This window comes from Platichthys flesus, chromosome 5, assembly GCF_949316205.1.
Source record: "Platichthys flesus chromosome 5, fPlaFle2.1, whole genome shotgun sequence".
NCBI classification, from domain to species: Eukaryota; Metazoa; Chordata; class Actinopteri; order Pleuronectiformes; family Pleuronectidae; genus Platichthys; species Platichthys flesus.
The window spans coordinates 11236926-11260867 of NC_084949.1; the positions used below are offsets into that span (position 1 = coordinate 11236926).

Here is a 23942-nt window from a genome sequence, read left to right on the forward strand (position 1 = left end):
GCGATAGCGCCGCTCAGTTCGACAACTCTCAGATCCAATGACATTGAACATGTCTGTACAGGTGATATCAACACGTTGAGTTTCCAACATAGACACAGAGGGAATAGGCTAATATAAATTGTTCTGAATTGAATACTTCTGTCCATTCCATTGTGAAGCACTTTGTAACCTTGTTTAGATAAGTGCCACACAAATGAAGTTATATTATTGTTATTGTCATATTATCAATATCCCTACATGACATCGAAAACAGCCCAACGTGTATTTTAACACCGGGTTTCCCCAATGATTCGTCTGGGTGTGGTTAGTCCATTTCGACACAAGATGGCAGCATTTGTCCAGCTAACAGTTGCACAGGTCAGGGGAATTCATGCTAATGTGTTCGTCCATTAAGATCCATATACATAACGCGAACATACACAGTAAACAAAAAAGCAAACACAACTATAACGACTCAAACGTCAAGAGCCGGGCTTCTATTTACTTAGCAGAGGTTAGCATTTAGAGCTAATGAGGCTCCTCTGTCTCCTGTGAAAACTTCCTCTGAAACGACACGACTTCCAACACAACCTACTCACCCACAAAGAAGATGTGAAACTGCTGCACAAGTTTTGCCTTTCAAGCATTTTAATTCCTCCGTACGCATTAGCACAGGTGCAGCATCTCCATCACACACCTCTTCTAGTTAAGTGGTTATGTTACATGGCAGTGCGCATGCGCAGTGAGTAGCACGGCTCTCTCGCGTGATCCCAAAATAATGTCTTAATGCACAGTGTGACAAATACACAAAGACAAAGAGAACCATTAACATTATGTCCAATAACTTGACACAAACTTTATTTACACATTACAACTCGGAATATAATATTTTTCTTTTTTATCTTTGGTCAAGTCATTGGAAATTGATTTTCAGGAAGATATTAATATATAACAACATTAAAGGTTTGGTGATTTAAATCACACATAGTATTTATAACAGAGTTATTGCACTTGTTTTGCAGTTTTTCTTTTAAATACACAGTGATGATAATTGCTGGGAGAGTCTGGTTTGTTACGTGACAGTTTGCAGATGTAAAAGATAAATTAAAGGAAAAACCTATGTAAGTAATTTAGTAAGGTGTGGGTTGCCATAATAACTTCATAACACCTTGGCATTGATGCTACTAGATGGACAGAGTTCTTTTAACAGATAGTTCCTCATTTGGTGTCATGATGATAGTGAGCGAGACGCTGTTTAACACATCAATCCAAAATCTCTCAGTCTGAGATGTGGTGACTGTCAAGGTCAAGTCTTCACAGTGCCCTATGGATGGATGCATTGCCATCCTATTCCTCCACTATTTCTTCTGGTTTTTCCTTTATTTCATCACATCTGTATATCATACATGCATCAAGGACTCTTAAACACAAATCAAGTCAAGACAATAACGTTAGAAGCTGGTGAAGATATTGAAATTACTAAAAAAATATCTCTTTCCTCGTCTGTAGCCAGCTGTCACATTCAGGTCGAAGACATACCAAGTTCTGTGGTATTATACGTATATTATATACTTCCTATTTGTAGCAACAGTGTTTAGATGCAGTCATTGAAAATCAAAGAAAAACTCTACTGGCTGCATCGGATTACACTAAATAACAAAGTTAAAAAAACTGAGATGATTAAAATGAGATTTAAACAAAACATAAAAAATATGATGTATACAGCAAATTTTGTGTTAAGCAATTTGTATAAATATGATTTTATATCCATTTCATATAGATAACATCAGCATGACACTGATTTTATAATAAAATCATTGTTGTGCTCTCTTGGTTTTTAGATTGTAGTGCAGCAGTTTAACAGATTAAAAGAAAATAATATAGCTTTGACTACAACTGGTCACATAAATACACAATTATAACGTAAGGATTCCTTTCAGTTGGTCTTGCTTGGTCATATCTATATAATAAATGACTTAACATTTTATGCTGGTCACATTCATTATCTAGAATAAAAAAAATCAGTTGCAGTTTCACTAACTGCTGTGGTGGTGCCATGCTTGTACAATGAAGCTGAATTGAATGCCACTTTGTCAGTAAGCTCTGTCAATCATACTTGGAATAAGGAGAAGAGGGAAAACAAGAAGCATGTCATGTTGCTTATCATCAGCATACTACTACAGTCATGCTTGTAGGGTTATTTTTTATTTTGAGATGTGTCCTGCTAACTCAGGCTACTGCCTTTAAAAGTCAGACCTCAGTCATCTTGCTCTAAAAAAAATCGTCTTCCTTCAGGTTTTCTTCCGCAGTCTGTCTGCGGCCACTTCTACGACTTCTCCTTGTACCTCCTCCAGAGCCGGTGAACTTGTCTCCTGGCCTCAGAGTGAACGCAGCTGGAGAAGGTGGTGTAGTGTTGACCCTTCACCTGGTGCACACAGAACAAAGGGAGACAAAGTCATGTTTGGAGGCAGAAGTCTTTTAAAATGTGATTTCCATGATGATGGTGTTTCTTTATCTCGTCCGCGAGGAAGTGAGGAAGAAGGTTTCAAGAGCTCAACAACACTCTGAGTACTCTATAGTTTTAAATTTGCTGGATTCTCCATAAATAAAGTATCCTGAAACTCTGTATGCCTACAGGTGCAGAATGGTGTGATGTAGAAAATGTGTTTTTAGTGAGTGAAAATACATATTTCCACATTATATCAATGCACTGCACTAGGACCAGGCAGCGACTCTAGACCAATATCACATCATTTAAAAAAGGTGAGTGACTGTTTGAAGATTAATATCATATTACCCTTTGCATTCAGATATTTACAGAAGCCAATGAACTGTGGTAAGTAAGTTGTACATTCGTGGACTTGCTTTACTTTCCGAATATAATAGAAAGAAAACAACGTTTACATTTAATAAACTCATTTAATCCTGTCATGATGCTGCTGATAAAGATCGAATGGTATAGTAGAGGAAAGATGAAGTATTAATGTGACTGCTGCTGTTATTACTTTCTCATAATCAAACTGTAGCTATAATGGCAATCTCACTGGTTCTGTAGTTGGTTGTTGTTAGTAATACTTATCTGCTGGCCAGCTCCTTCTTCAGACAGGATTTAAAGGAGACGAATCGTGCAACAGCTTTGTAGCCCTGAGAGGTCACGAGAAAGACATTGTGACAGAGTAAAACACACATACAGAGGAGGAAAGCAGGAAAGATGCAGGAGAGAGAAAAGAGGGAGAGGAGGGGGGCAAATGAGGATGGAGAAGAAGGTGTCCATGTTAGGATGATGGCAGAAAAACAGAGAGGGGCGAGAAGAATTGAAGTGTAGCAAAGACAAAGGGAGATGAAGAAGGACAACTTTGTTAAGAAGCCAAGGCTGTGAGGCCAAGACAGAATCAGAAATACAACTTACAACTTGACTTTTCTGCAGTGTAACTGATGCTTGCTGAATATCAGGAAAAGTGTTTGCAAGTCAGGCAATTGTTTCACCTGTGCTGAAGTGAAGGCTGTGAATTGTAGCGCTGTATACAAATACCCCACTAGAGGGCAGTATTCCTTATTGGGGACAGTTCCACTCCATGACAGTTGAAACAATGAAAAAGCTCCAAACCTTCTCAATACTGTGCAGGTTAGGGTTTTATATATCACTTCCACTACAAGTAAATGCATTTAGCACTTGTATTTTGAACTCATGTTATTCTAATCAATCACTAATCAATCACATAATCCATTTCCTGTCGTTACTTTGATTCGTTTGCAGTGGCACAGGGGCAATTATAGCATTTATGAATTACAAATTAAAAAATATTTGTAACTGTAGAGGCTATACATCAACTGGATCACTGGAGTTTGAACCAACGTAGCCCTTTTTATGATAAAGCAACCTATAAGGTTGTTGTTTCAATGCTGGTGGTTTGTTCTGCTCGGATTATTTGCTTCTTTAAAAATAAAGTTTTCTGAAAATGTGTCGACTCCTGACACAGAAATCCAGCACAGGTAAACAACATGTCTTTGGAGTGGAGCTTTGGTAGTTGTACAGTTTCCTCCTCACTCACTCTCCTAATATTAAATATAAATAAAACAGTTCAAAGATTAAAAGCACTTTTCTAAGACTGGTAATTAAGGTTCAGTGTGAAGGACTTAGGGGATCTATCGGCAGAAATGGGATTTTAATAAGTGTAAAATCACCCAAACAGTATTATTGGTTACAGTAGAATTCGGTCTTTATAGTTTGCCATGTTCCAATATCATGTTTCTACAGTATCTAAGGACAGACAAACCCAACATTGGCACTAGAGGGGGGATCTCTCATAGTAACATTACCACTATTGGTTCCCCACACCTTGGAAGGGGAGATAGCTGAGTGCAGTTGGTTGCAATATGCAACAACACAGCTAGATGTCACTAAATCCTACCCCCTAATCTCAATCTCCATATTTCTCCTGTGCACGGCCCCTCACCCTGCCTCCTCTGTGCAGCCGGTCCTTCATGATGCCGATGAACTCCTTGTAGGAGAGCTGATCGTCGTGATCTACGTCAAAAATCTTGAAGATGGTGTTTACAAGGTGACGTGTCAGCTTCAGCCCAGTGGCTACATACACTGCTCTTGCAAATTCATCTGGTGGAAGAGAAAAAAATATATATTTTGATTTAAATCGGAAAAATCCGTGAGTGTGACCCTCAGTGCCTGCCGCACTAGTTCCCACCGATCTCTTCCTACCTTGTCCAATTGAGCGAGAGGCAAAGTTATACATCTGCATGGCGATGGCGAAGTCCTCAAGGTTGTTGAGGAACTGGAAGAAGGATCTGAACTCGTCGAAGGTGATTCCCTGAAATGCCAGAGGCGAAACCAAAGTTAGACTCTCAGCAGCCCAGAAAGTAAATAAAGGCAGAAGACGGACAAAATATTATTTTGAAATTGATGATAATGACTGTTTCAGAGCAGGCGGCCATCCTGACAGACATGCTTACTTCATTCCTTCAGCTCTCATCTGAATTGTTAACTCACCAAAATAATAAGGAAAAAAACACTCAGCATCAAGAGATCCCATGAAATAGTGAAATGAATGACACGGTAAGCCATTAATGAAGGGTTGTATGTGCATGATATGGGAAAATAAACAGCAGCCTTCTTGCAGTGTGTCATAACCCGGAAGTAGCTGCATACAGTGATAAGATAAAGCCACACTTGGCTGGAAGGTCAGACACATGTGACTGTACAGTGTAGATGTGACTGTAAAGCCAGATGATTTCCTTTATGTAAAGATATTGTGCTTTCAATAACATGTAAGTGTTGTGATGACCGCCACATGCCGTGTGCTATGAATCAAGATCCAACCTACTACATTGAAAATCTAGATTAGTAACAGATGGTACACATTCAAGAATAATAAAGACATTGAGTTATCGTAGGTTTACAGGAAAATATGCAGATCAAAAATAGCGTACAAGCAGTCAAGCCAACCCTTATGTGGCCACACAAACAAGATGGCGGCCTAAAGTAGCAGGAGAGACAGAACGTATTCGCAGGCTGCGTGTCGCACGATGCAGAGACCAACCTCCTGCTTCTCCCACAGCATGAAGAGGAAAGACGGGAGGGACAGAAAGATAGAGTTGGGTTGCATAAAGAGTACAGAAAGACAGACAGAAAGACAGACAGACAGACAGACAGACAGACAGACAGACAGACAGACAGACAGACAGACAGACAGACAGACAGACAGACAGACAGATAGATAGATAGATAGATAGATAGATAGATAGATAGATAGATAGATAGATAGATAGATAGATAGATAGATAGATAGATAGATAGATAGACAGACAGATAGATATTGCTGAAAGTGCTGTAAGTGTTTGTGGTAGTGTGTTTTGTCAAGTGAGGCAGTGGAGCGTTAAAGTGTGGAGAGTCACAACAGCCTCAGGCAGAGACAGCGGTGGGAAATTACGGACGCACAAGATGGCTAGAAGGCAGGGACACACAGAGAGGAGGAAGAAGAGATTGGACAGATGGATAAAAGACGAGAAAATGTATCTGGTGTTATCTTAAGTAAAGCGTATGACTCTCAAGTTTCACCTGTCAGAGTAAAATAAGTACAGAGTATGTACTGCACCTTCTCATCAGGTATACACTGGCGGACGTTCTCCAGGTAGGCGCTGATGTTCTCCACATTGGTGAAGCGCAGGAGGATTTTTGCAAAGTCTTCCTCGCTGATGGTGGTCATTCCTTTAGAGTAGGTCAGAAACTCAATTTCCAACACTTCTGTCTGCAGGTTGTCCATAAACCTGAAGAGGAGAAGATGGACCATTCCATTTTGGCAATAAAGTAGCATGTTTTTAACATTTGGGATTAGTTTGAGTCTTTGTATCAATCTTATTATGATGTCCAGTGAATATATCCACCAAGGAGAGTATGTTTTCACCATCTGGTTTGTAAGCAAGATTTACACAAGAAAGGCTGAGTGGATTCTGTGAAATCGGATAATGCAAAATGTTTTTTCCAACATTCTTTCACTATTGTCCCAGGGAATAATTAATGGGTCTTGATTTAACACATGTGACACATTTTGGGCCTTGGCGGAGGACTGAGTCCCATCACTTCGTACCTGTAGAAGTCATCAAACGTCAGCTCTGCCTTCCCTTTCTTCCCAAAGAAATGGACCAGCAGGGTGGTGTCGATTGTAATAGTCTCATCTGCTCGCTAAAAATCATCACAGAGGGAGGAATAACAGAGAGGATCAATGAGTGGCTGCTGATCAACTAATCAATGTGATTGGAGGAGAAGCAGAGGGCAGGATAAGTCGATCATCAATCAAATATAGAGACTGTGGTGCCAGCCGAGTAGGAAGCGGGTTTATGCTGCACCTTCTGCACACGTGCAGCATAAACCCGAATAAGCTCAGACAGACGATAAGCCAACTTCGTGACATCAACATACCAGTCTAGGCAGCAATAAGTTTCAAGTTCAACCTGATCAATAGTATCATTTCAGTAAAATTGAGTATGAGCAAAAAATGTAAATGGTTTAAATGTTTCTGTCGAGAGTCAAGATCACCTGCATCAGTGATTTGATCAAAGCGAAAGGTACTAGGCTGAATTCTCTCCCTGCAGCCTAGACTGGTGAGGAGTGTTGCTGTAGCAGCATGAAACAGAAACAACGACAGGAGGAGAATTCAGGTTGCAGCAGAGCATAGACAAAAAGACAGGGACAGACAGATGTCAGCAAGGCTGTAGACGAGAGGGAAAGAAGACATGTGGAAGAGCGAGACAGGCACACACCGAACACCAAGCTGGCACAGTGACATAGAGCACACAGGCACATTGAAGCCACCACATCTCATGCATTTGTCTGCAAATGGCATATCACCACACCCGAACAGAACCTCAAATCAGAAAAAAGCAGTCGTTCAAAAAATATATAAAAACCCAGATAAGCACAAATGCAGAGAATGTGAGGGGATTCCACCTTTTTCCATCAAACGATGTCAATCATGGGTGCGTTTACATGTCTGTCGGTCTTACATCCTGGTCATTTAAAGCCCTTTTAATAGGCTTTGTCCTGTTTATGCTATTTGTTTATGCTGTGATTTAACACTGAGTACGATGAGATCATTTTTTAACCTCACAGTTAAAGTGTGTAGTTCTCAATGTCTATCTTAGAAAAAGGTGACTGTGCTTTTGGGCAATTCCGGAAAAAAAGAAAAAGGTCAGCCAGCATCAGGGCAAAAAGAAATGACTTCAACAGCTCGTCTTTTTTTACTCTCTCCCTGCCATGCCCCCACCCAGCCAACCTCCCCCAGCCTCTGTCCAATCCAGGGCCATGCTGAGGAATATGCAGACATCAGATCGGGGGAAATCTCATGTCCCTCTATAAGGAGGAAGAGCATTTTGTGCCATTTCCATCAGCATCATCAAAATAATCATCATCGCCACAATGCCATTCAAGGTTCTACCTCAAGGGTAAAATCCTAAAATCCGATGTGGGATGGGAAGAAATTGTCAAACAAGATAACAGAGGTTTACAAAAACAAAAAAGAAGATGTGTTTTTTTTTGTTTTGCTTGATTGGTGTACTATTTATATCAGAAATGTGCAAAGCTGCAGGATAATAACAGAGAGAAAACTGTGCATAGTGACCTGGGTGACTGTGTAAAGTTCAAGTTAAGGTAAAAATATACTGAAGATTATATTGGCGATATATTACATATGGCTGTGATAGGTGACTAAAATGTAAAGTCGATCGATCACTAGTTCCACCTTTTTGTTATTTAACTTAACTTCTCCCCAATTTATGCTACATGTTTTTTGCACTCACAGATTTGTCAAGATAGAAACATTTTAAATGATTTTATGGGACAGGGGAAATCTTTTTGTGTTTCTATCCTAACTTGTTGATCACATCTTCTTAGGTTGGGAGAGATGGTTGATTGATGAACTAAAAAGCCCACTGGAAAAAGTCCATTGTGTAGGTAAGCATTAAGAGGAGTCAGCTAAATCAGGTTATTGATCTCAGTCTTAGATACTTGCATGCACACTGGTAATATTCTCTAGACTGTGAGATGTAGCAGATCAAATATTTGGAAATTCCAAATAGAGTGCTCTCATGTCAATTTTGCGGTAATAGATGCAGTCTGGTAACTCTGAGACAAAAAGTTAAAGTTAACTCTGTTTTCGGACCAAGAATGTTAGAGTGACACCCAGTGTCTGTTTCTGATTCTCGCTGCAGTGTGGTATTTCAGTCTTTGATTATGGACAAAGGAGGATTTCCTTCATATAAACACAGACATATCATTTCAGTGACTTGTTTTGTGTGTCTCACATACTCACGGGTCTTATAATTAACCCCCTGATTACGGACAACGGGACAAAACACTTTTTGCTCTTTTAACTTAAAACTGACTCATAACTTTTGCCTTCATGACACATGAGCTGTTCATAACATCTAGACAGCATCCAGGTGGTGTGTGTTTGCCCCTATGGAAGGCTTTCCCTATTCCCAAGTTTATTTTATAATGTAAAACTATTTGATGTGTTTCTCAGAAAACAAGATAACCATTTGTTTATGTTTGGTAAAATGTGATAAATGGATTCACAATTAATTCGATCGTTGCCTAATCACTGTTGCAGTGCGTTTTATGCTTTGTCCGATACTGACTGATAAAGCAGCAGTAACAGCTGAAGGTCACAGAAGCTGTTAATCCCAAACTAATTTACTTTGACTTTACTAAGTCGTTACAGTAAACAAGTACAAAAATTTAAGTTTGGTTTTTGGCCTCCTGGAAAATAAAGCTCCAATATTCACAACATTCTAGCTCCATTTTGGGCTCCATCAGCTCTTGAGCTTTCTATCTGTCTCTTTAGCTGTTTGATGCTTCATGTTCTATCAAGCCTGCAGCAGCTGGAAAGAAGGTTGATGAGACCAAAATAGTCGACTTTGGTCCATAAGACCAAAAGAATGAGCTCAAAGGTTCTTAAATACTTTGTAGAACTGAGGGGAAACTGTCGAGTCATATTTTTAGTGGGCTAATGATTACAAGGAAAACATTTCATATTAAAAAAAATAATTTGAGCCATTGTTAATATACTACAATCGATTAGTACAGCTTTAAGAAGTAATAAATTAATAACTGATGCAACTAATAAGCATACAGTAGTTATAGGATACATAATCTATTAGAAAGGTTTTTATTCATGTATCAATGATTTATTTTAAATTAAGACGAAAAGTTCAGGATTTTTCCTTTGTCTATACATTATCAGTTATTTTTTTCCGGCCTTTATTTCCCCTAAACTAAATGATAGTCAAGCTATCAAGCTACTGGTATTAATATTGACCGTTCATGAACCCATGTCAGTCTAACTTGACGTAATCCCGACCTGATCATAACAAGTTTATCATTCCTGGAAGTGTGAGCAGCGGTGTGAGCTCATCATCCCAGTGAGGACTTAATGGTTACCACGCCCACAAGGCACGAGCCAACACCTGGTGCATGCATGTGCCTATTTGTCTATCTGCGTATGTGTGAGTGAGTGTGTGTGTGTGTGTGTGTGTGTGAGAGCTTTGATCACGGAGTCAAAGTTAAAAACAGTCATTACTGATGTAAACACTAAACAGTCTTCCTCACCTGTGAGTAACACCTCAGAGGAAGAGCTCAAGTCAAGTCAGTCAGACTGTCGGTCAGTCCCACCTTCCATGGTAAAAAACACCTCCCCCTCCTTTCCCTCCCCATGACCTGTTCTTCTCTCCCCTCCTGTGCCCCCCCCACCTCTGCTCTTTACCTCCCAGCCTCTCTCTATCTCTCTTTTATCTCTTCTTTCCCCTCTTACCTGGCTCCCGATCTGATTACCCTGATCTCCCTTCTCCTCGTAACCGTCAGTGCCTCCTTCACCTGACAAACATGGAGGTGATTTGCTCTTTCCCTCCCCCCTCTCTGCCTGTCAGTCACTCCCTTCTTCTCCAGACAAAAGCAAAGAGGTATAATGGTGACTAATCTGTTGAGTAAACACATCTTTGTCTAAATACAACCTGTTTCTTTCTTTTCCCCTAAATGTGCTTCCCTAACCCCCCCGCCCCACACTCCCACTTTGTTCCTGAACATTTGTTCTCTCTGCTGACCTGTGTCATCTCCTTTGGGCCTCTCTCACCTGTTTGTTGTCTCTGTGATTTTATCTCTTCCTTTTTCTACACCCTGAGGTTTTCCCACTTATTGGATCTGACAGATCTTTATTTCGCTTTTGGCTTCTACTGTCACCACTGCCTCACTTTTTTGGTTTTGTTTAATAATCCTAACACGTATTTCGTAATCCCGAACACTTTCGACGTCTCGGTTATTCTTCCTTTATATTTCCCTGCCTCCCCCTCTTTGTCTGATTCGTCCCCTCTGTCCGTCTGACATCCCGGCAGATGAAAGGCTGCTCGGTGTAAATACAAGGTCAGCCCCATTACACTCCACTGTCATTACCGCCACCTCAGCTTCCGCTGCTACCACAGTGAACAGTCTGTCATTAGTCAGCTAGCCTGCTAGCGCTGTGCTAACTGCTATTAATCGTTACCTGCACCATCACCTTATGTTACACATATCAGCGGTGCACATGAACAAACCACAAAAAGGTCAAACTTAATAGGAGTTTTCTAAATATTGGAACAAGATAAGATTCACATGTTTGTTTGTTTCTTTGCTTGTAACAGATCTTTACACATTCTAGTGGAGTGGCTCTATGTCTGTCCATCGTTTGGTAAGTCCAACAGATAGAAAAATCTTAATATATGAAAGGTTATTTTATAGACGTATTTGTGGCCCATACATAGACTGTATATAAAGATGGATAACTCATCTCCACTTTCTCCCACTATCCAGAAATGAAGCCAAAACATCCCAGATAAGAATGCTGCCATCTTGTGCTGCTGACGTCATTTGGAGACAGAGTATGCAGTGACGACTGTGGGATGAAGCCGTGATATTGAAGTCCCACTGATACACATCGCTCGACCATTTATCTATTCACCCGGGTTTTAAATCATCAAATATCGCAAACAGAATTTACTTGAATCAACCCTTATCGGTGTGATTATTGACAGATACCATCATTGGGAAATAACATATAAATATCTATTTTGGTGTATTGTTCCATACTCTAACAAAGAGGAGGCAGGGTTTATGAACTTTACTTGCAGCCAGCCACCAGGGGGTGATCAAGATGCTTTGGCTTCACTTTTGGGGAGCTGTCATGTCATCCTTCTTCATATTGAGTCTGACCCTAACCCTTTATCACAAGGGTGATATGTTTAGTTTTCTTTCAGTGACAAATCAATTTGGCTATTGGATTGCTAACCACGGCACATCATGTCCTCTTCTGACTGAACTGTTTTTTTGGTGAACCCTTTCCTTAGCATGAATTGCCACGATCGGGTAAAAGATTCAATTTATGCAAAACTTGTTTCCTGACTACAGTCTAGCTGACACACCCATCAGGCTCAACTGTTCTCTGTGTTTGGTGTTGATTAGAAAGTGTTAGCTAAGATGGAGAACATGGTAAACATTAGCCCTGGTAAACATTAGCATGTTAGTATTGTTGTTGTGAGCAGGTTAGTATGCTAACGTTAGTGTTTGGCAGCATAAGACCTACAAACAGCCTCACAGAGCTTGTTACATAACTCTTTGTCTTGTTTTCCTATTAATTCTGTACTAGATTTCTTAAATGTGATAAACCTAAATAATAAATAACACGTTAGCTGTATTATCTTTGAGGTGGAAGCTTTCAAGAGTTAATTGAATGTATCAATAGTCTTCTAGCCACATGTCACAGGTCACCACTTAGAGTGAATTGCTCAAGCCAGTGATAAATTATGTATAAATATTTCTAAATGCATTTCAAAGTATAAAAGCAAGAGATAACTGTACTGAGTGAGTGGTGCTAATGATCAAGGTTTTTGTATGTGCTCTGCAGTCAGCCTTCTTATTATCATATACCCGCGTCATTAAACATGTTGTGGAGTAAAGTGAATATGATCTGACCACGAAGATACAACACTGGCCACAACACGGCACAGATAACAAGGCACAGATACACATACAAAAGCAGAATAACAGAAGGCAGGTTAGAAACAGAACAGGCTATTACTGTATGGACATTACAACGTCTTTCTTCTAACTAATGTTTGTGGATCAGTGCTGTATTGACAGCACACTACACCAAAAACAAAGAGTTAATTTCTTCAAACAAATAATCATTTAGAACAAATATAAAGAAAAGGCATCCTGTTATATTTGTTCATCAGAAAATAAATGGGTTAGGGAGGAGGAAGCTGAGTTTATTGCAGATCTCATGCAAAGTAATAGGTCAGTCAAAGAGAGATAAAAATGGTTTTGCCATAAATTTATCTAAATATTAGAAAAAGATCAATGTGATGGACATGAGCGAAACAAGTATTTTAGCTCATCCAGAACAAATTAATTTCAGGAAACCTATGGATTTGTATAACACAGAATGTGGTAGGACAAAATAGAGGGATGCCGGAAAAGATAATGAGGAATCCTAAATCTTAAATATCATTGTGAAAAGGAAGACAACAAGATGACAGATGAGTCTACAAACATCATCACTATCAAGCCAAACCAGAATGAAAGAGTTAAGATGAACAGAACATTTTTCTATAGGTCCACATTGACAAAAAACGTTCTTTCTCTTTTAGACATGAACATATGAACACTAAGGCAAGTTAAGGTATAATTGTTTGCCTTATTTATGCCTTCGATGCTTACATGTCAAGTAAAGCTTTTATTTTGCAGGTTTCATTTTATTTCATAACTTTTCCTTTCCTATTCTGGCCAAGCTTGATGTAGCTACATTACTCTGAGCCTACAGGGATATTTGGAGGATCTACACAATCTAGAGGGATCTGAAGGATGAAGAGTGAAGGGTGAAGGAGGAAATGATAAAGGGACAGAGGACAGTTGGGTCTATGTACCTCGGCCAGGTCAGAAAACAGGACTTGACTGGCACTTCGCCTCAGAACGTCCCAGTAACTCCGCGCCATAAACTCCTGACTGTCTTTTTTAAGCACCTGTGGGAGCGGTCAAGCAGGGCCATCTTATTTTGAAATTAAAACAGATACATATACAGCATATGAATGAACAGTGTTAAACACAGTAGCAATCATGTGTAAAAAATACTGAATCCGGATCTACCCATTATGAGAGACCATTATGCTAAACAAGGCAGAACATATAGTATAGTGAATAGTAATAAGACTGGGGAAGGGCAGAAAGTAGGATAAAATTATTTATATTGATCTGACCTAAAAAAAACAGAATTCAGCAAAAGTTTTTTTTTGTGCAATATTTGATTCTACTGTAAAATTAAACCATTCGCTTAAATTCAGAAAAATATGTTCACATACGCAAAAAGATAACCTATGGATTATTGATGGGGACTCTGCTGTCATGTTTCTATAATTAAATCACTAAATCTACCATGTCGTTACGTTGCCTTTGTGCTGAGTCAGCAGTGAATACACAAATAAAATGAAATTGTGTATCTAATTAATCTCGGTGGCAAATGCGCAATTTTTACACCCTAAAAAGGTTTCCCCACAACGAGCCCATTAATCTATAGCTCCCCACGTTGGAAAAAGACGACAAACCAACCAACCACAGTGTTGAGCTCCCTGACCACCCAGCTCGTCCTTCTCTCAAGGGAGGAGGCAGCAGCAGCCATTTTAACATGACCCTGCACCGCTTTTAACTTCACAGTGACAATGCAGCCATCCATCACAACACTGACAGGACCAGGAGCATGTGTGTGTGTGTGTGTAAAAGACAGATAGAAAGAGAGAGAGAGAGAGAGAGAGAGAGAGAGAGAGAGAGAGAGCTCTCATAGTCCAAATAAAGACTAATGGTTGGGCAGGTCGTGGACAGTAGCCTATATGTCCCCATAATGGATTTTCCACACTGTCCTCTATCTCCATCAGGGTGGGCATGCTTCAACAGTGGACGTTGTGTCTCAAGTGAACATTTGTTTGAAATAATATTTGAACATAAAGTGTCCAAACTTTAAATACATTATTTCTTGCTAGTTTAATTTTGACAGTTATTTTCAGCCTAATTTGGTATGTTATAATCATTGTATAGAAAACGCATGTATATTGGATTTTCTTCAATAGAAAAAAGTATACATTTTATTATAAATCATTCGAAAAACCATCACCTCAAAAATAGACAAATGTAACTTGTTGGCCTTCTTTAGAGTATAAATGTGAATGTCCAGAAGACAAAACCTCCCTCAAAATGTTTTTTCACAAAATCTCCACAGCGCTAACACGGACACACACACGCACACACAAACAAGACGTGTCTAAAATTTACCCCATCTGATTGTGTTTAGAGTTCCGAGTGTCTCAAATCATTCTAAATTACATCACTCTCTTATTCGTAAGAGTCCATTCCTCCTGACCCCTTAAATCTATTCCCCTTTTTTATGCTATCTCTCTCTCTCGCCATTCATCCCACCCTCGATCAATCACTGACCAGCAGACCTGACAGATGGACACCCTGTCTTTAATTGAATCCATCCTTTCAAAGAACCTATGGGCACATTTTACTTCGAAAAGAGAGACATGGACGGGGGCAGGGTTGAGGCTTTGAGATATGTGCATTACACAGTCCTATTGATATCCCTATGTTATTGTCATTTACATCTGCAAAGGCTTCCAGATTTCATTATAGCCAGGTGCCTTTGAGGTTGTGAAGCTGGTGATAAACTCACGAAGAATCACTTGTTATATGAATCTGTTATAGGTCTAATAACTACAGTCACCACATCTCTCTTCATTATATATCTCTATGTCTCTACTATACTGTCATAATTAGTCACAACGATTTACTTTTAGTGTAAACAGACCAATTGGAATTGCATATTTTGCTTTATTGCCCAGTCTGATAACCAGTAGGCTCAAGTTACATCACATTAATTAGTGAGCTTTATCGGTGCCTATAAACTGACTGAGCCCAGTAAGATGTTTTTAGCTGTTTCCCGTATTCATGCTAAGCTAAGCTAACTGGCTATGGCTTCTTAATCAGCAGAAAGATAGGAGAGTCGTATCATATTCATCACCTAACTTGAAAGCAATAGGAGAAACATTTAATTTTTGTATTTATTATACTTAAGTAGAGAATTATCTTTATCATAAAAATGGGTAAAAAAAACACTAGAAAATATTACAGTCGGTTTTTAATCAGTCAAACACAGAGTGGATAAAAGTTTGCTGATATTTCATATTTAAAATGCTAAACATATTTATTTATTATATATGCCTCACCATGTCAACACATTTGATTTGTATGGATTCAATTGACAAGTAAAACTCCTCTTTCTTTCACATGAAAACACAAAGTTTGTTCCTTTAACATCTTAAGAAAAGCAGAGAGGACACTAAGGGGATATGGTTTTGGATACATACGCTGTTCATGGGGGCAACCTGATATCCATAGAGCTGCATACTCTAACACACAGAGAGAGACATGAGGAAGAGAAGGTCAGAGCATGCAGCCAGAGAGAAGGAGGAGTAGAGAGGAGGAGGAGGAGAGAAGGTAAAAGACATGTTAGTACATGCAAGGAAAGAGGCTGTGGATACACTTTGCAGAGAGATGTGTTCTTTTAAACACATCTGTGATTACATTTCAGAACCACACGCACACAAATACACACTGAGTTACAACACTACACTGCACTTCCCAGAGGTCGGTAGTGTCAAACTGTGAGTGTGGTTGACACCTAACTTTGAGCCTGTTAATTTCTGTGGATTTATTTCCGGTCTCTTCAGCAGTGGTGGATTTCACTGGTTTGTTAGCATGATTACATATAAACCACTGGACAGATTAACACAAAACCTATGGGGAGGATGTGGTATGGATCAGGAAAGAACCCAATCATAATTGGGTGCGTATCTTGGGGCAGATCCAGGATCTTTGCTCCGCTTTCTTTACTATTGTGATATAAGGAATTTTCAACATTTTTCAACATGTTGATATTTATGAGAATAACTACAGAATCTTGAAGACGTATATCAGGCATGTCTGAATTTAGTGAATTTAAATGAGGTTTCATAAGGAGACTGTTGAGCCTTGATGGAGGTTTGCACTCTACTGATTGTAGTTTAATTGTACATTTTTCAAATTCTTGGAAAAAGACAAACTTAGACCTTCCAATGCATGTTTCTAATTATGAGGGTATCTCTAGATCAGCTGATTGATCAAAGGTCAGGATTTTTTTTTTAAACAAAATATCTCTGCAAATAATAGTTACAATAGTTATAATAGACTTATATCGATAGTGTCGTCCTGAAGAGGTCACAAATAAGCGATATAGCACGAGCATGTAGGGTATGCATTTCCACTTGAACGCTTTTCATTGAGAGTAATAATAATAAAACCAGTGATGGAATGATGCAGTTGAATAAATCAAGGTGACCAGGGCTGTTCCTAAATGTCGACCACAGTTTTGCTGAGAGAGACACATCGATTTGAGAGTGTATCGGATATAACAGTAGGGACAACCATCAGTACACATTCAGATCACAGCACCTAACACAGTGTCAGAAAGAGATTCTATAAGGCAGCATGCAATCCAACTTGGTCACATGATGGGTTTAAATGTAAGTAACACCTGATTCAATACAGACGAGAACTAACTTGGGTGATGACGTGTCATTTTCAATACACCCACATTCACAGTTTGACGCAGCACTCACCTTACAGAGGTGACATGAGAAGTGCTGTGCCACAATATACACATGGATGTATTCAAATGCCATTTGTAGAGGCAAGTTACAGAAACAGTAAGGTTAACTTTTCACTGGTAAATAAAAATAAAACCTCAATAAAACAGAGCGTTTTGTTATTCAGCAATATTAAACACTGACAATAGCAACATCACTGGAGATTGTATACATCTATAACCCACTTGTATCCATCACACACACACGCACACACACACACACACACACACACACACACACAAACACACACACACACACACACACCTACACACACACAAACAGACACAGACACGCACACTCTGGTCCTGTGTTCTTACCAACTGTGCTGACTTTTCAGCATCTCCCTTCCTTCCCTTCTTCTCGTTTTTCTTCCGGAAGATCTCCTGAAGCTGTAACGAGAGTAAGAATCAGGATCTCTTTGACGATTCAAAGTCAGATCTAAAGCTCCGTTTGAAGCTTAAATGCTCAAGTGTGAAACATCCACTGGGTTCACAGGGTCAGTGACTCGTTCAGACTGGTCTGTGATGGGATTCCAGCACCGCTCTTTCGACTTAATGACTATGAGAGTGTTGGTTTACTAGTTTGGTTTCGGATGAGACTTATTTTCACAGATATAGGAGAAGCCCATTGATCAATACAAAATCATGCGGCAGGAAACAACTTTAGCTGCACAGAAATCACTATCAGGTGAGTGGTTGTTGATTTTATTTTACTTTCAGAGCACGTTGAGCTCTTACATATTTTTCATTGTGCATAAACAGGACCTTGCTACCGCAGCTCCATCCTCCCAGTAACTGATTTGCAGAATCTAGCTCTAAATGCACAAAATGGCAGCGTTCATTTCTGGATAGTGGGAGGAATTTTAGGTGCATCATCCATCTTTATACACAGCCTGATCTGCATTAAGTCAAATACTCTGCTCATTTGACCACATGTGTCACTAGCCGGCAAAAATCAAAGCCTACTGCCGAAGCCGTAATGTGGGATTTTTTTTTGTTTTCCACACCTGTCTGGTCCCACAGGGTTTTCCACCACTACCACCCACTCCCACTGATGCACCATCCCACTCCCACCAGCCTCCACAGAGACACTGAATCGAAATCAGACATTTTAAATGCTTTAAAGTTGAAAACAATAGCTACAGCTTAAGGTGGATGGAATAAAAGGAAGGTAAAAACATGTTTTATTTTGTTCATGTTCTCTCTATAAGAAAATATACAAATAAGATGATAGTAATATACTCCACCTCTTTCCCAAAGTCGCACCAACAACCCTTAGAGGATAAGTGTGAGACTAATTATTAACACTGATTATTATATTAAAACCTTCACAACACTTCTCTGTTGTGATAGGGGCAGAAAGAGATGTGAATATTATAACATGGAAATTCAGCCAAGGGAGGATTTTCTCTCAGTATCACGACTCACCACCAAGAACTCCCTCTTGTCCACCATCTGGTTGCCGTCTGCATCAAACATATTGAAAGCAATCTTGAAACCAGCATGGGGCTCTGGAAAACAGAGAGGAGAGCACATAGGGTGAGTGTGAGCATGTGTTAAAGGTAATTCTGAAACCAGAAATAGAAGAAGTGGCATATAGGACAAGACAGGAGGGGGGGGGGGGGGGGGGGGGGGGGATTAATCTACAGTTTACAGGACTGTGAGCTAAATGTATACACCCCATGCAACTGGTCATACATGTATTTTAGATTAGCTTCCTTTCTCTCTCTCTCCCCCTCTGAATTTAAATGAACATACATTAAATTGATCAGACAGAAATATTAAAATCCCTCTGCAGTTTCTTGATTAATGTGGTCATGATTAATGGCTGCTCTCTCGTTTTATGCGGACACACACTGAGGTAAAGCAGATGCCAAAACTGGGCCAGTAATTTTTCATTTCAAATTTCCCTAGAGAAAAGACTTAAATTTCTGGTTTCCGACAGCAGGAGAAGAAGACATTGAAAAAAGTATTTTTCTTTCTTTTTCTGTGTCTCTTAATTTCTCTTGTACCCTAAGGGCGAGGGGAAATCCACCAATGCTGCGTCATAATTGTGTCTTGTTAAGTCCTGGGTGGGCCCGAGCACAGTTCAGATCGTGCACCGTAGCTCCACTGACTTTGTTCTCTTTAAAGGAGGGATAGTTTATACTACTGAGGGAAAGAGAGAGGATGATATAAGAGGGATGTGTAGAGAGAAACTGTCGGGCATACACTGAAAGGAGTCAGTCGTATTTAGCGGATTTACTGGTACACTGCGTATACCGGCAAATTTTGGTGTAAAAGAGGAATAAAGCTGCTTTCAGATATGCACATTTTCCTGAAATTATCAAGAGGAGCTGTATGTGTAAACGCAAATGTCTGATTCGCTTTCTCCAGACATATGTCATGTCCTGCCCTAAGGTCCTGCCTCCAACAAGTTGTATCCAGACGTTGTGAACGTGTCTAATCCGGACAATCTCCTGCTGTGTTGTTCACATGTGAAAGGCAAAGTCCTCATAGCGTCTGGGTAGTTGGGTCTGCATATTATCTGGACTTTGTTCATGTCTTAGAAAACGTGTTGAGCAGACTCACTTGTCAGGATGCAGAGCAGGAACAGGTACTCTGTGTAGGAGATGATGCCTAGAAACGAGGCCAGGAATAGAGACAGTTAAAGAAAAGGTCAAACACACCCAATGTTTACAGATGTTCAAAGACCGTGGGCCTCCTGACACTGACACACACACACACACACACACACACACACATACACACACACACACACACACACACACACACACACACACACACACACACACACATAATCCTTCCTTTCATGAAGATAGCATCTTTAAATGTGTCTTCTTCAAGCTGAGCTGCCGAAAGCTATTAGGCCACACACCGTTTCTTTTCCTACACCCCAAGTGTCCAGAGTAAGACACTGGTTTGCAGGGGTGTGATGAGTGTGTGTGTGTGTGTGTGTGTGTGTGTGTGTGTGAGTGTGTGTGTCTGTGTTTGGATAAGCAAGTGAAAAATGTTTTAGGAGGTGATCCTTCCTTGCCTCAGGCCCATTTAGAAATCTGTATAGCTCCATCTCATCTCTCTCCCTCTTTGTCGCTCTGTGTCTGATCGTTCAGATAGTTCAGGGTGACTCGCTTGAGTGTTACGGGAGACTGCTTTCCCATGTGTGTGTTTATGTGTGTGCATGTGTGTGTGTGTAGGTGAACAGGACACTATTCGAAGCCATGTGAGCCTTGTGTTTTCCTGATGCATGACTGCTTTGAGTAGAAGAGAGAGCTGGTTCGGGATTGAATTCTCTTTTCTCTGTGTAGACTGAACTGTGCAAAGACTCTGTAACTGCTCAGGTTTCGACAACTCATTCTGTATGTTTTAACTCTCACACTATCGCTCATATATCAGTGAACTACAGTAAATAGTTGATTATCTTTGATGTCATGAAGGAGAAACAATTATCATTACAAACGAAATGTCCATTTTAATTATCTTTATATATTATTTTAAACATTTTAATCTTTTATTTACTTATTGTTCCGATTATTTAGTTCTTACATTGTAACATTTAAGGGAAGCCTAAAAATGTCTTTATTGTTGTCATGAATCTGTATTATTTTTCATTAAATAGGAGTTTAACATTAGAGTTAAACTTCTCGTGAAAAAATATACGTTCTATTTGTGTATGGCTGTTCTCTCAATATAAATATATGAATATATTGCTGTATAACCTCCCTGAACTGTTGTATAACATTCCTGAGCTTTTTCGTAGTTTAGAGGGGTTCAAAAAGTGTTCAAAAATCCACTTCATATGACGGACATATTCATATAATTCCCTGTAATAATTAAGTGCTCCTCATTTATATCTCACTGAGAATCAACCGGAGTCTAATCAGCTCAGTCAGTTCATGCAAGTTACCAGTCAGCTAACCACATGAAATGTAACAGGTTAACTTGATTGGCACATTTTATAATCATTATCACCATGATATATCACAGTGTTGAACACATTCAATGTTTCTAAAGAAATGTAAAAACATTACTGTCACTATTTAAAACATTAACAACCAATACTGACATGCTGTGCAGCCCCCCCGCCCCCCCACACACACACCTAGAGAGAGACACTTATGTTCTGGCAAAGCTACATTCCTCAGTTTGACAGACAGCTCTGTTATTCTCAGCAATCCAAGGCAATTCCAAGGACCTCAACTGTCCTCGCTCATCATGGCATGAATAGGAGAGCATGTTCAGACATAAGCGTGCGCACAAACACACACTCAAACACAGACACTCACACATTTACAGATTTTTCACACAACTTATATCAGAGACCAAATTGGAGGAAAACTGACACTGACACTGAAAAAAATATGAGAATAAGCACTGAAGAAAACAACACACTATCCATTTCCAACGATTCCAGGCCACGTTCTGTTCGTGGAGCGGTGAGAGTGTGTGTTTGTGGACTTGACTATATGCCTCAAGCAAATATATACTTTAATAGACATGCAATGTCTATAAAATCAAACAAACTCTCTCTTTTCCTTTATATAATAAGAATTTATCTACATCTCTCCACTTCTCCTTTCATCCATTCCACTTCCTCCCTCCTCTGGTCTCTGTCTTTTCCTTTTTCCCAATCATGATAGAGGTAGGGAGGGGATTCACCACACAGGGTGTGATATATTTAGCATATCCTAGTGTGTGTCTCTGTGTGCGTGTGTGATTATCACCATGGGGACTCACTCTCAAACTGTTTGAAACCTGTGTTACACTCTCCAGAAACAAACGGTTTACAAGGAGAGGAGAGGAAAGAAGAGGAGAGGAGAGGAGAGGAGAGGAGAGGAAAGAAGAGGAGAGGAGAGGAGGTTTATTTTCAGTGTTTTCAGCAGGTTGTTTGGCCAACCCTCGGATTAGAGCCACCTACAGTGACACACACACACACACAAGTTCACAGGTACTATTTAGTCACACCTCAGCAGGTAAGCACTGGTGCACATGAACACATGAAACCGTACTGAAAAGCTGCAAAATGTACAAACTGCAATAAATCTAAATCTTGAATACCCTCACTGACTCCAAATTGACACAAGATTCAAATTATAAATATAATAAATGTAAACTGCAATGGCAAAAACCTAAACCACTGACATTCACTGACCTTTTCATTATCTGACTGCTGCTTATTTACTCAGATAACAAATAAAGCAGGGTTTAAGAGTCTTAAATTATATTAGTGTGAGTGTGAGTGTTTGTGTCAGTGCGTGTGCATGTGTGTGTGTGTGTGTGCGTGTGTATGCTCTCCGACCTCGTTCTTTCAGGTTGCGGAACAGTTTAGAGGATCCTCTCCATACTGCGGGAGTGTCTGACAGGATCTTCTCCAGCTCCTGACGAAAACAAACACACATGATAAACATACAGATTCACAAGTAGATACACTGTAAAGACACAATCCTCACATTCAAACTTCAAATTTCATGTATGAATGTCAATTAATACTGTGTGAAAAGAAAAGATAAGAATGAGATGGATGATCAATTAAGTGACATTCATGGCATATTGTTTGAACACATCTAGTGTATAACTGCATTTATTTATATATCATATTTGTTAAAGTAAAAATGTGTATCATCCTCCCAGTGAACTGTCTAACAAACTGAAAATAGACATCAATCCAACTGAACTGTCAATCATTGCAACTCTGTGTTTCTGCTGGTGGCAGCATTAAATGCTATCATCCTGTAATTCCCCACAAATACTTACAGTGGATACATGCACTGACGTGAAAATTTCACATTTAAATAAACAGCTCTTCGTGGAAAGCCTGGATTTAACCTGCATCCTACACAAAGCCAGCAACAGATGTAACATGCAGCAGATGCCTGCAACATGGAGGAGCAGAAGAAAGCAGCACTAAGCGTGTGTCTCCCACCTGTTTGGTCAGGGACCTCCAGGGCCTCTTGTCTGCCAGGGAACGAGAGACAAAAGAGAGGAGAAGAAGGAGAGAAAGAGGAGAGGAGTTTGGGTGGGCTCAGTCAGATAGCATCTGTATGATCTAGAAATGGGTCTAAATGTGCCGGGGTACAGTCACAACACACATACACACACACACACCGACACACACCAACACAGACACCAACACACACAGACACACTCGCTGTATATACAGTGTCATCATCACAGAGCCATTTGTACTGTCTAAAGTGCCCCGTGCTTGTCTTTGTAGTTTGTGGAATGTCCCTGTAAGAGCATGCAGTACTTTTGCTCTGTTTTATACAACAAAGTTCATCTAATTCGACTTCAAAGGGCGCATTAGAGGATGTCGGCTGCTGAGAGGCTTTGTGCGACTGTATCGTGTGTCAGTGAGCCGCAGTAGATGTAAACACACACATACAGGTGCACAGTTTGCACGCAATACAATCACATGGCAGCCGAAGAAAGGAATGGTAGCCTTTTTGGACGGGCGCTTGTGATAATCTCAACCTGTGAGGACATTTTCAAACACACACCAGTGTAAGTGTGCATGTGTGTGTGTGCATGTGTGTGTGTGTGTGTGTGACTAACATTAACCTCAGACTAAACAACAGCGGTAAAGCCATCTGCTTTGAGGCTAGCTGGCGAGGACTAATCTGTTTCGACTGGCAGAGGGCTGACAGAAAAAGCAGAGACCTTTTGAAACCATGGATTTTGAAGAGTTTTACA

At 39.9% G+C, this 23942-nt stretch overlaps 1 protein-coding gene across 3 annotated transcripts in view; it reads right to left on the reverse strand.

The window, feature by feature from the left end:
* Positions 1-581: 581 nt before the first annotated feature.
* The window catches only part of micu3a (mitochondrial calcium uptake family, member 3a), a 28677-nt gene continuing 5316 nt past the window's right edge, over positions 582-23942 (reverse strand). The window contains exons 3-15 of one of the 3 annotated variants that reach the window (XM_062388989.1): positions 23173-23204; positions 22549-22627; positions 19821-19868; positions 18678-18760; positions 17568-17639; positions 15934-15975; positions 13444-13539; positions 6582-6676; positions 6090-6261; positions 4697-4805; positions 4437-4594; positions 3059-3123; positions 582-2407 (exon numbers count right to left, since the gene is read on the reverse strand). In XM_062388989.1, the coding sequence (XP_062244973.1) occupies positions 2401-2407; positions 3059-3123; positions 4437-4594; positions 4697-4805; positions 6090-6261; positions 6582-6676; positions 13444-13539; positions 15934-15975; positions 17568-17639; positions 18678-18760; positions 19821-19868; positions 22549-22627; positions 23173-23204 (1058 nt within the window). In that variant the 3' untranslated portion in view covers positions 582-2400. Of the gene's footprint in view, positions 2408-3054; positions 3124-4436; positions 4595-4696; positions 4806-6089; positions 6262-6581; positions 6677-13443; positions 13540-15933; positions 15976-17567; positions 17640-18677; positions 18761-19820; positions 19869-22548; positions 22628-23172; positions 23205-23942 lie in introns of those variants that run through there. The other 2 variants (XM_062388990.1, XM_062388992.1) reach the window with 2 other exon arrangements.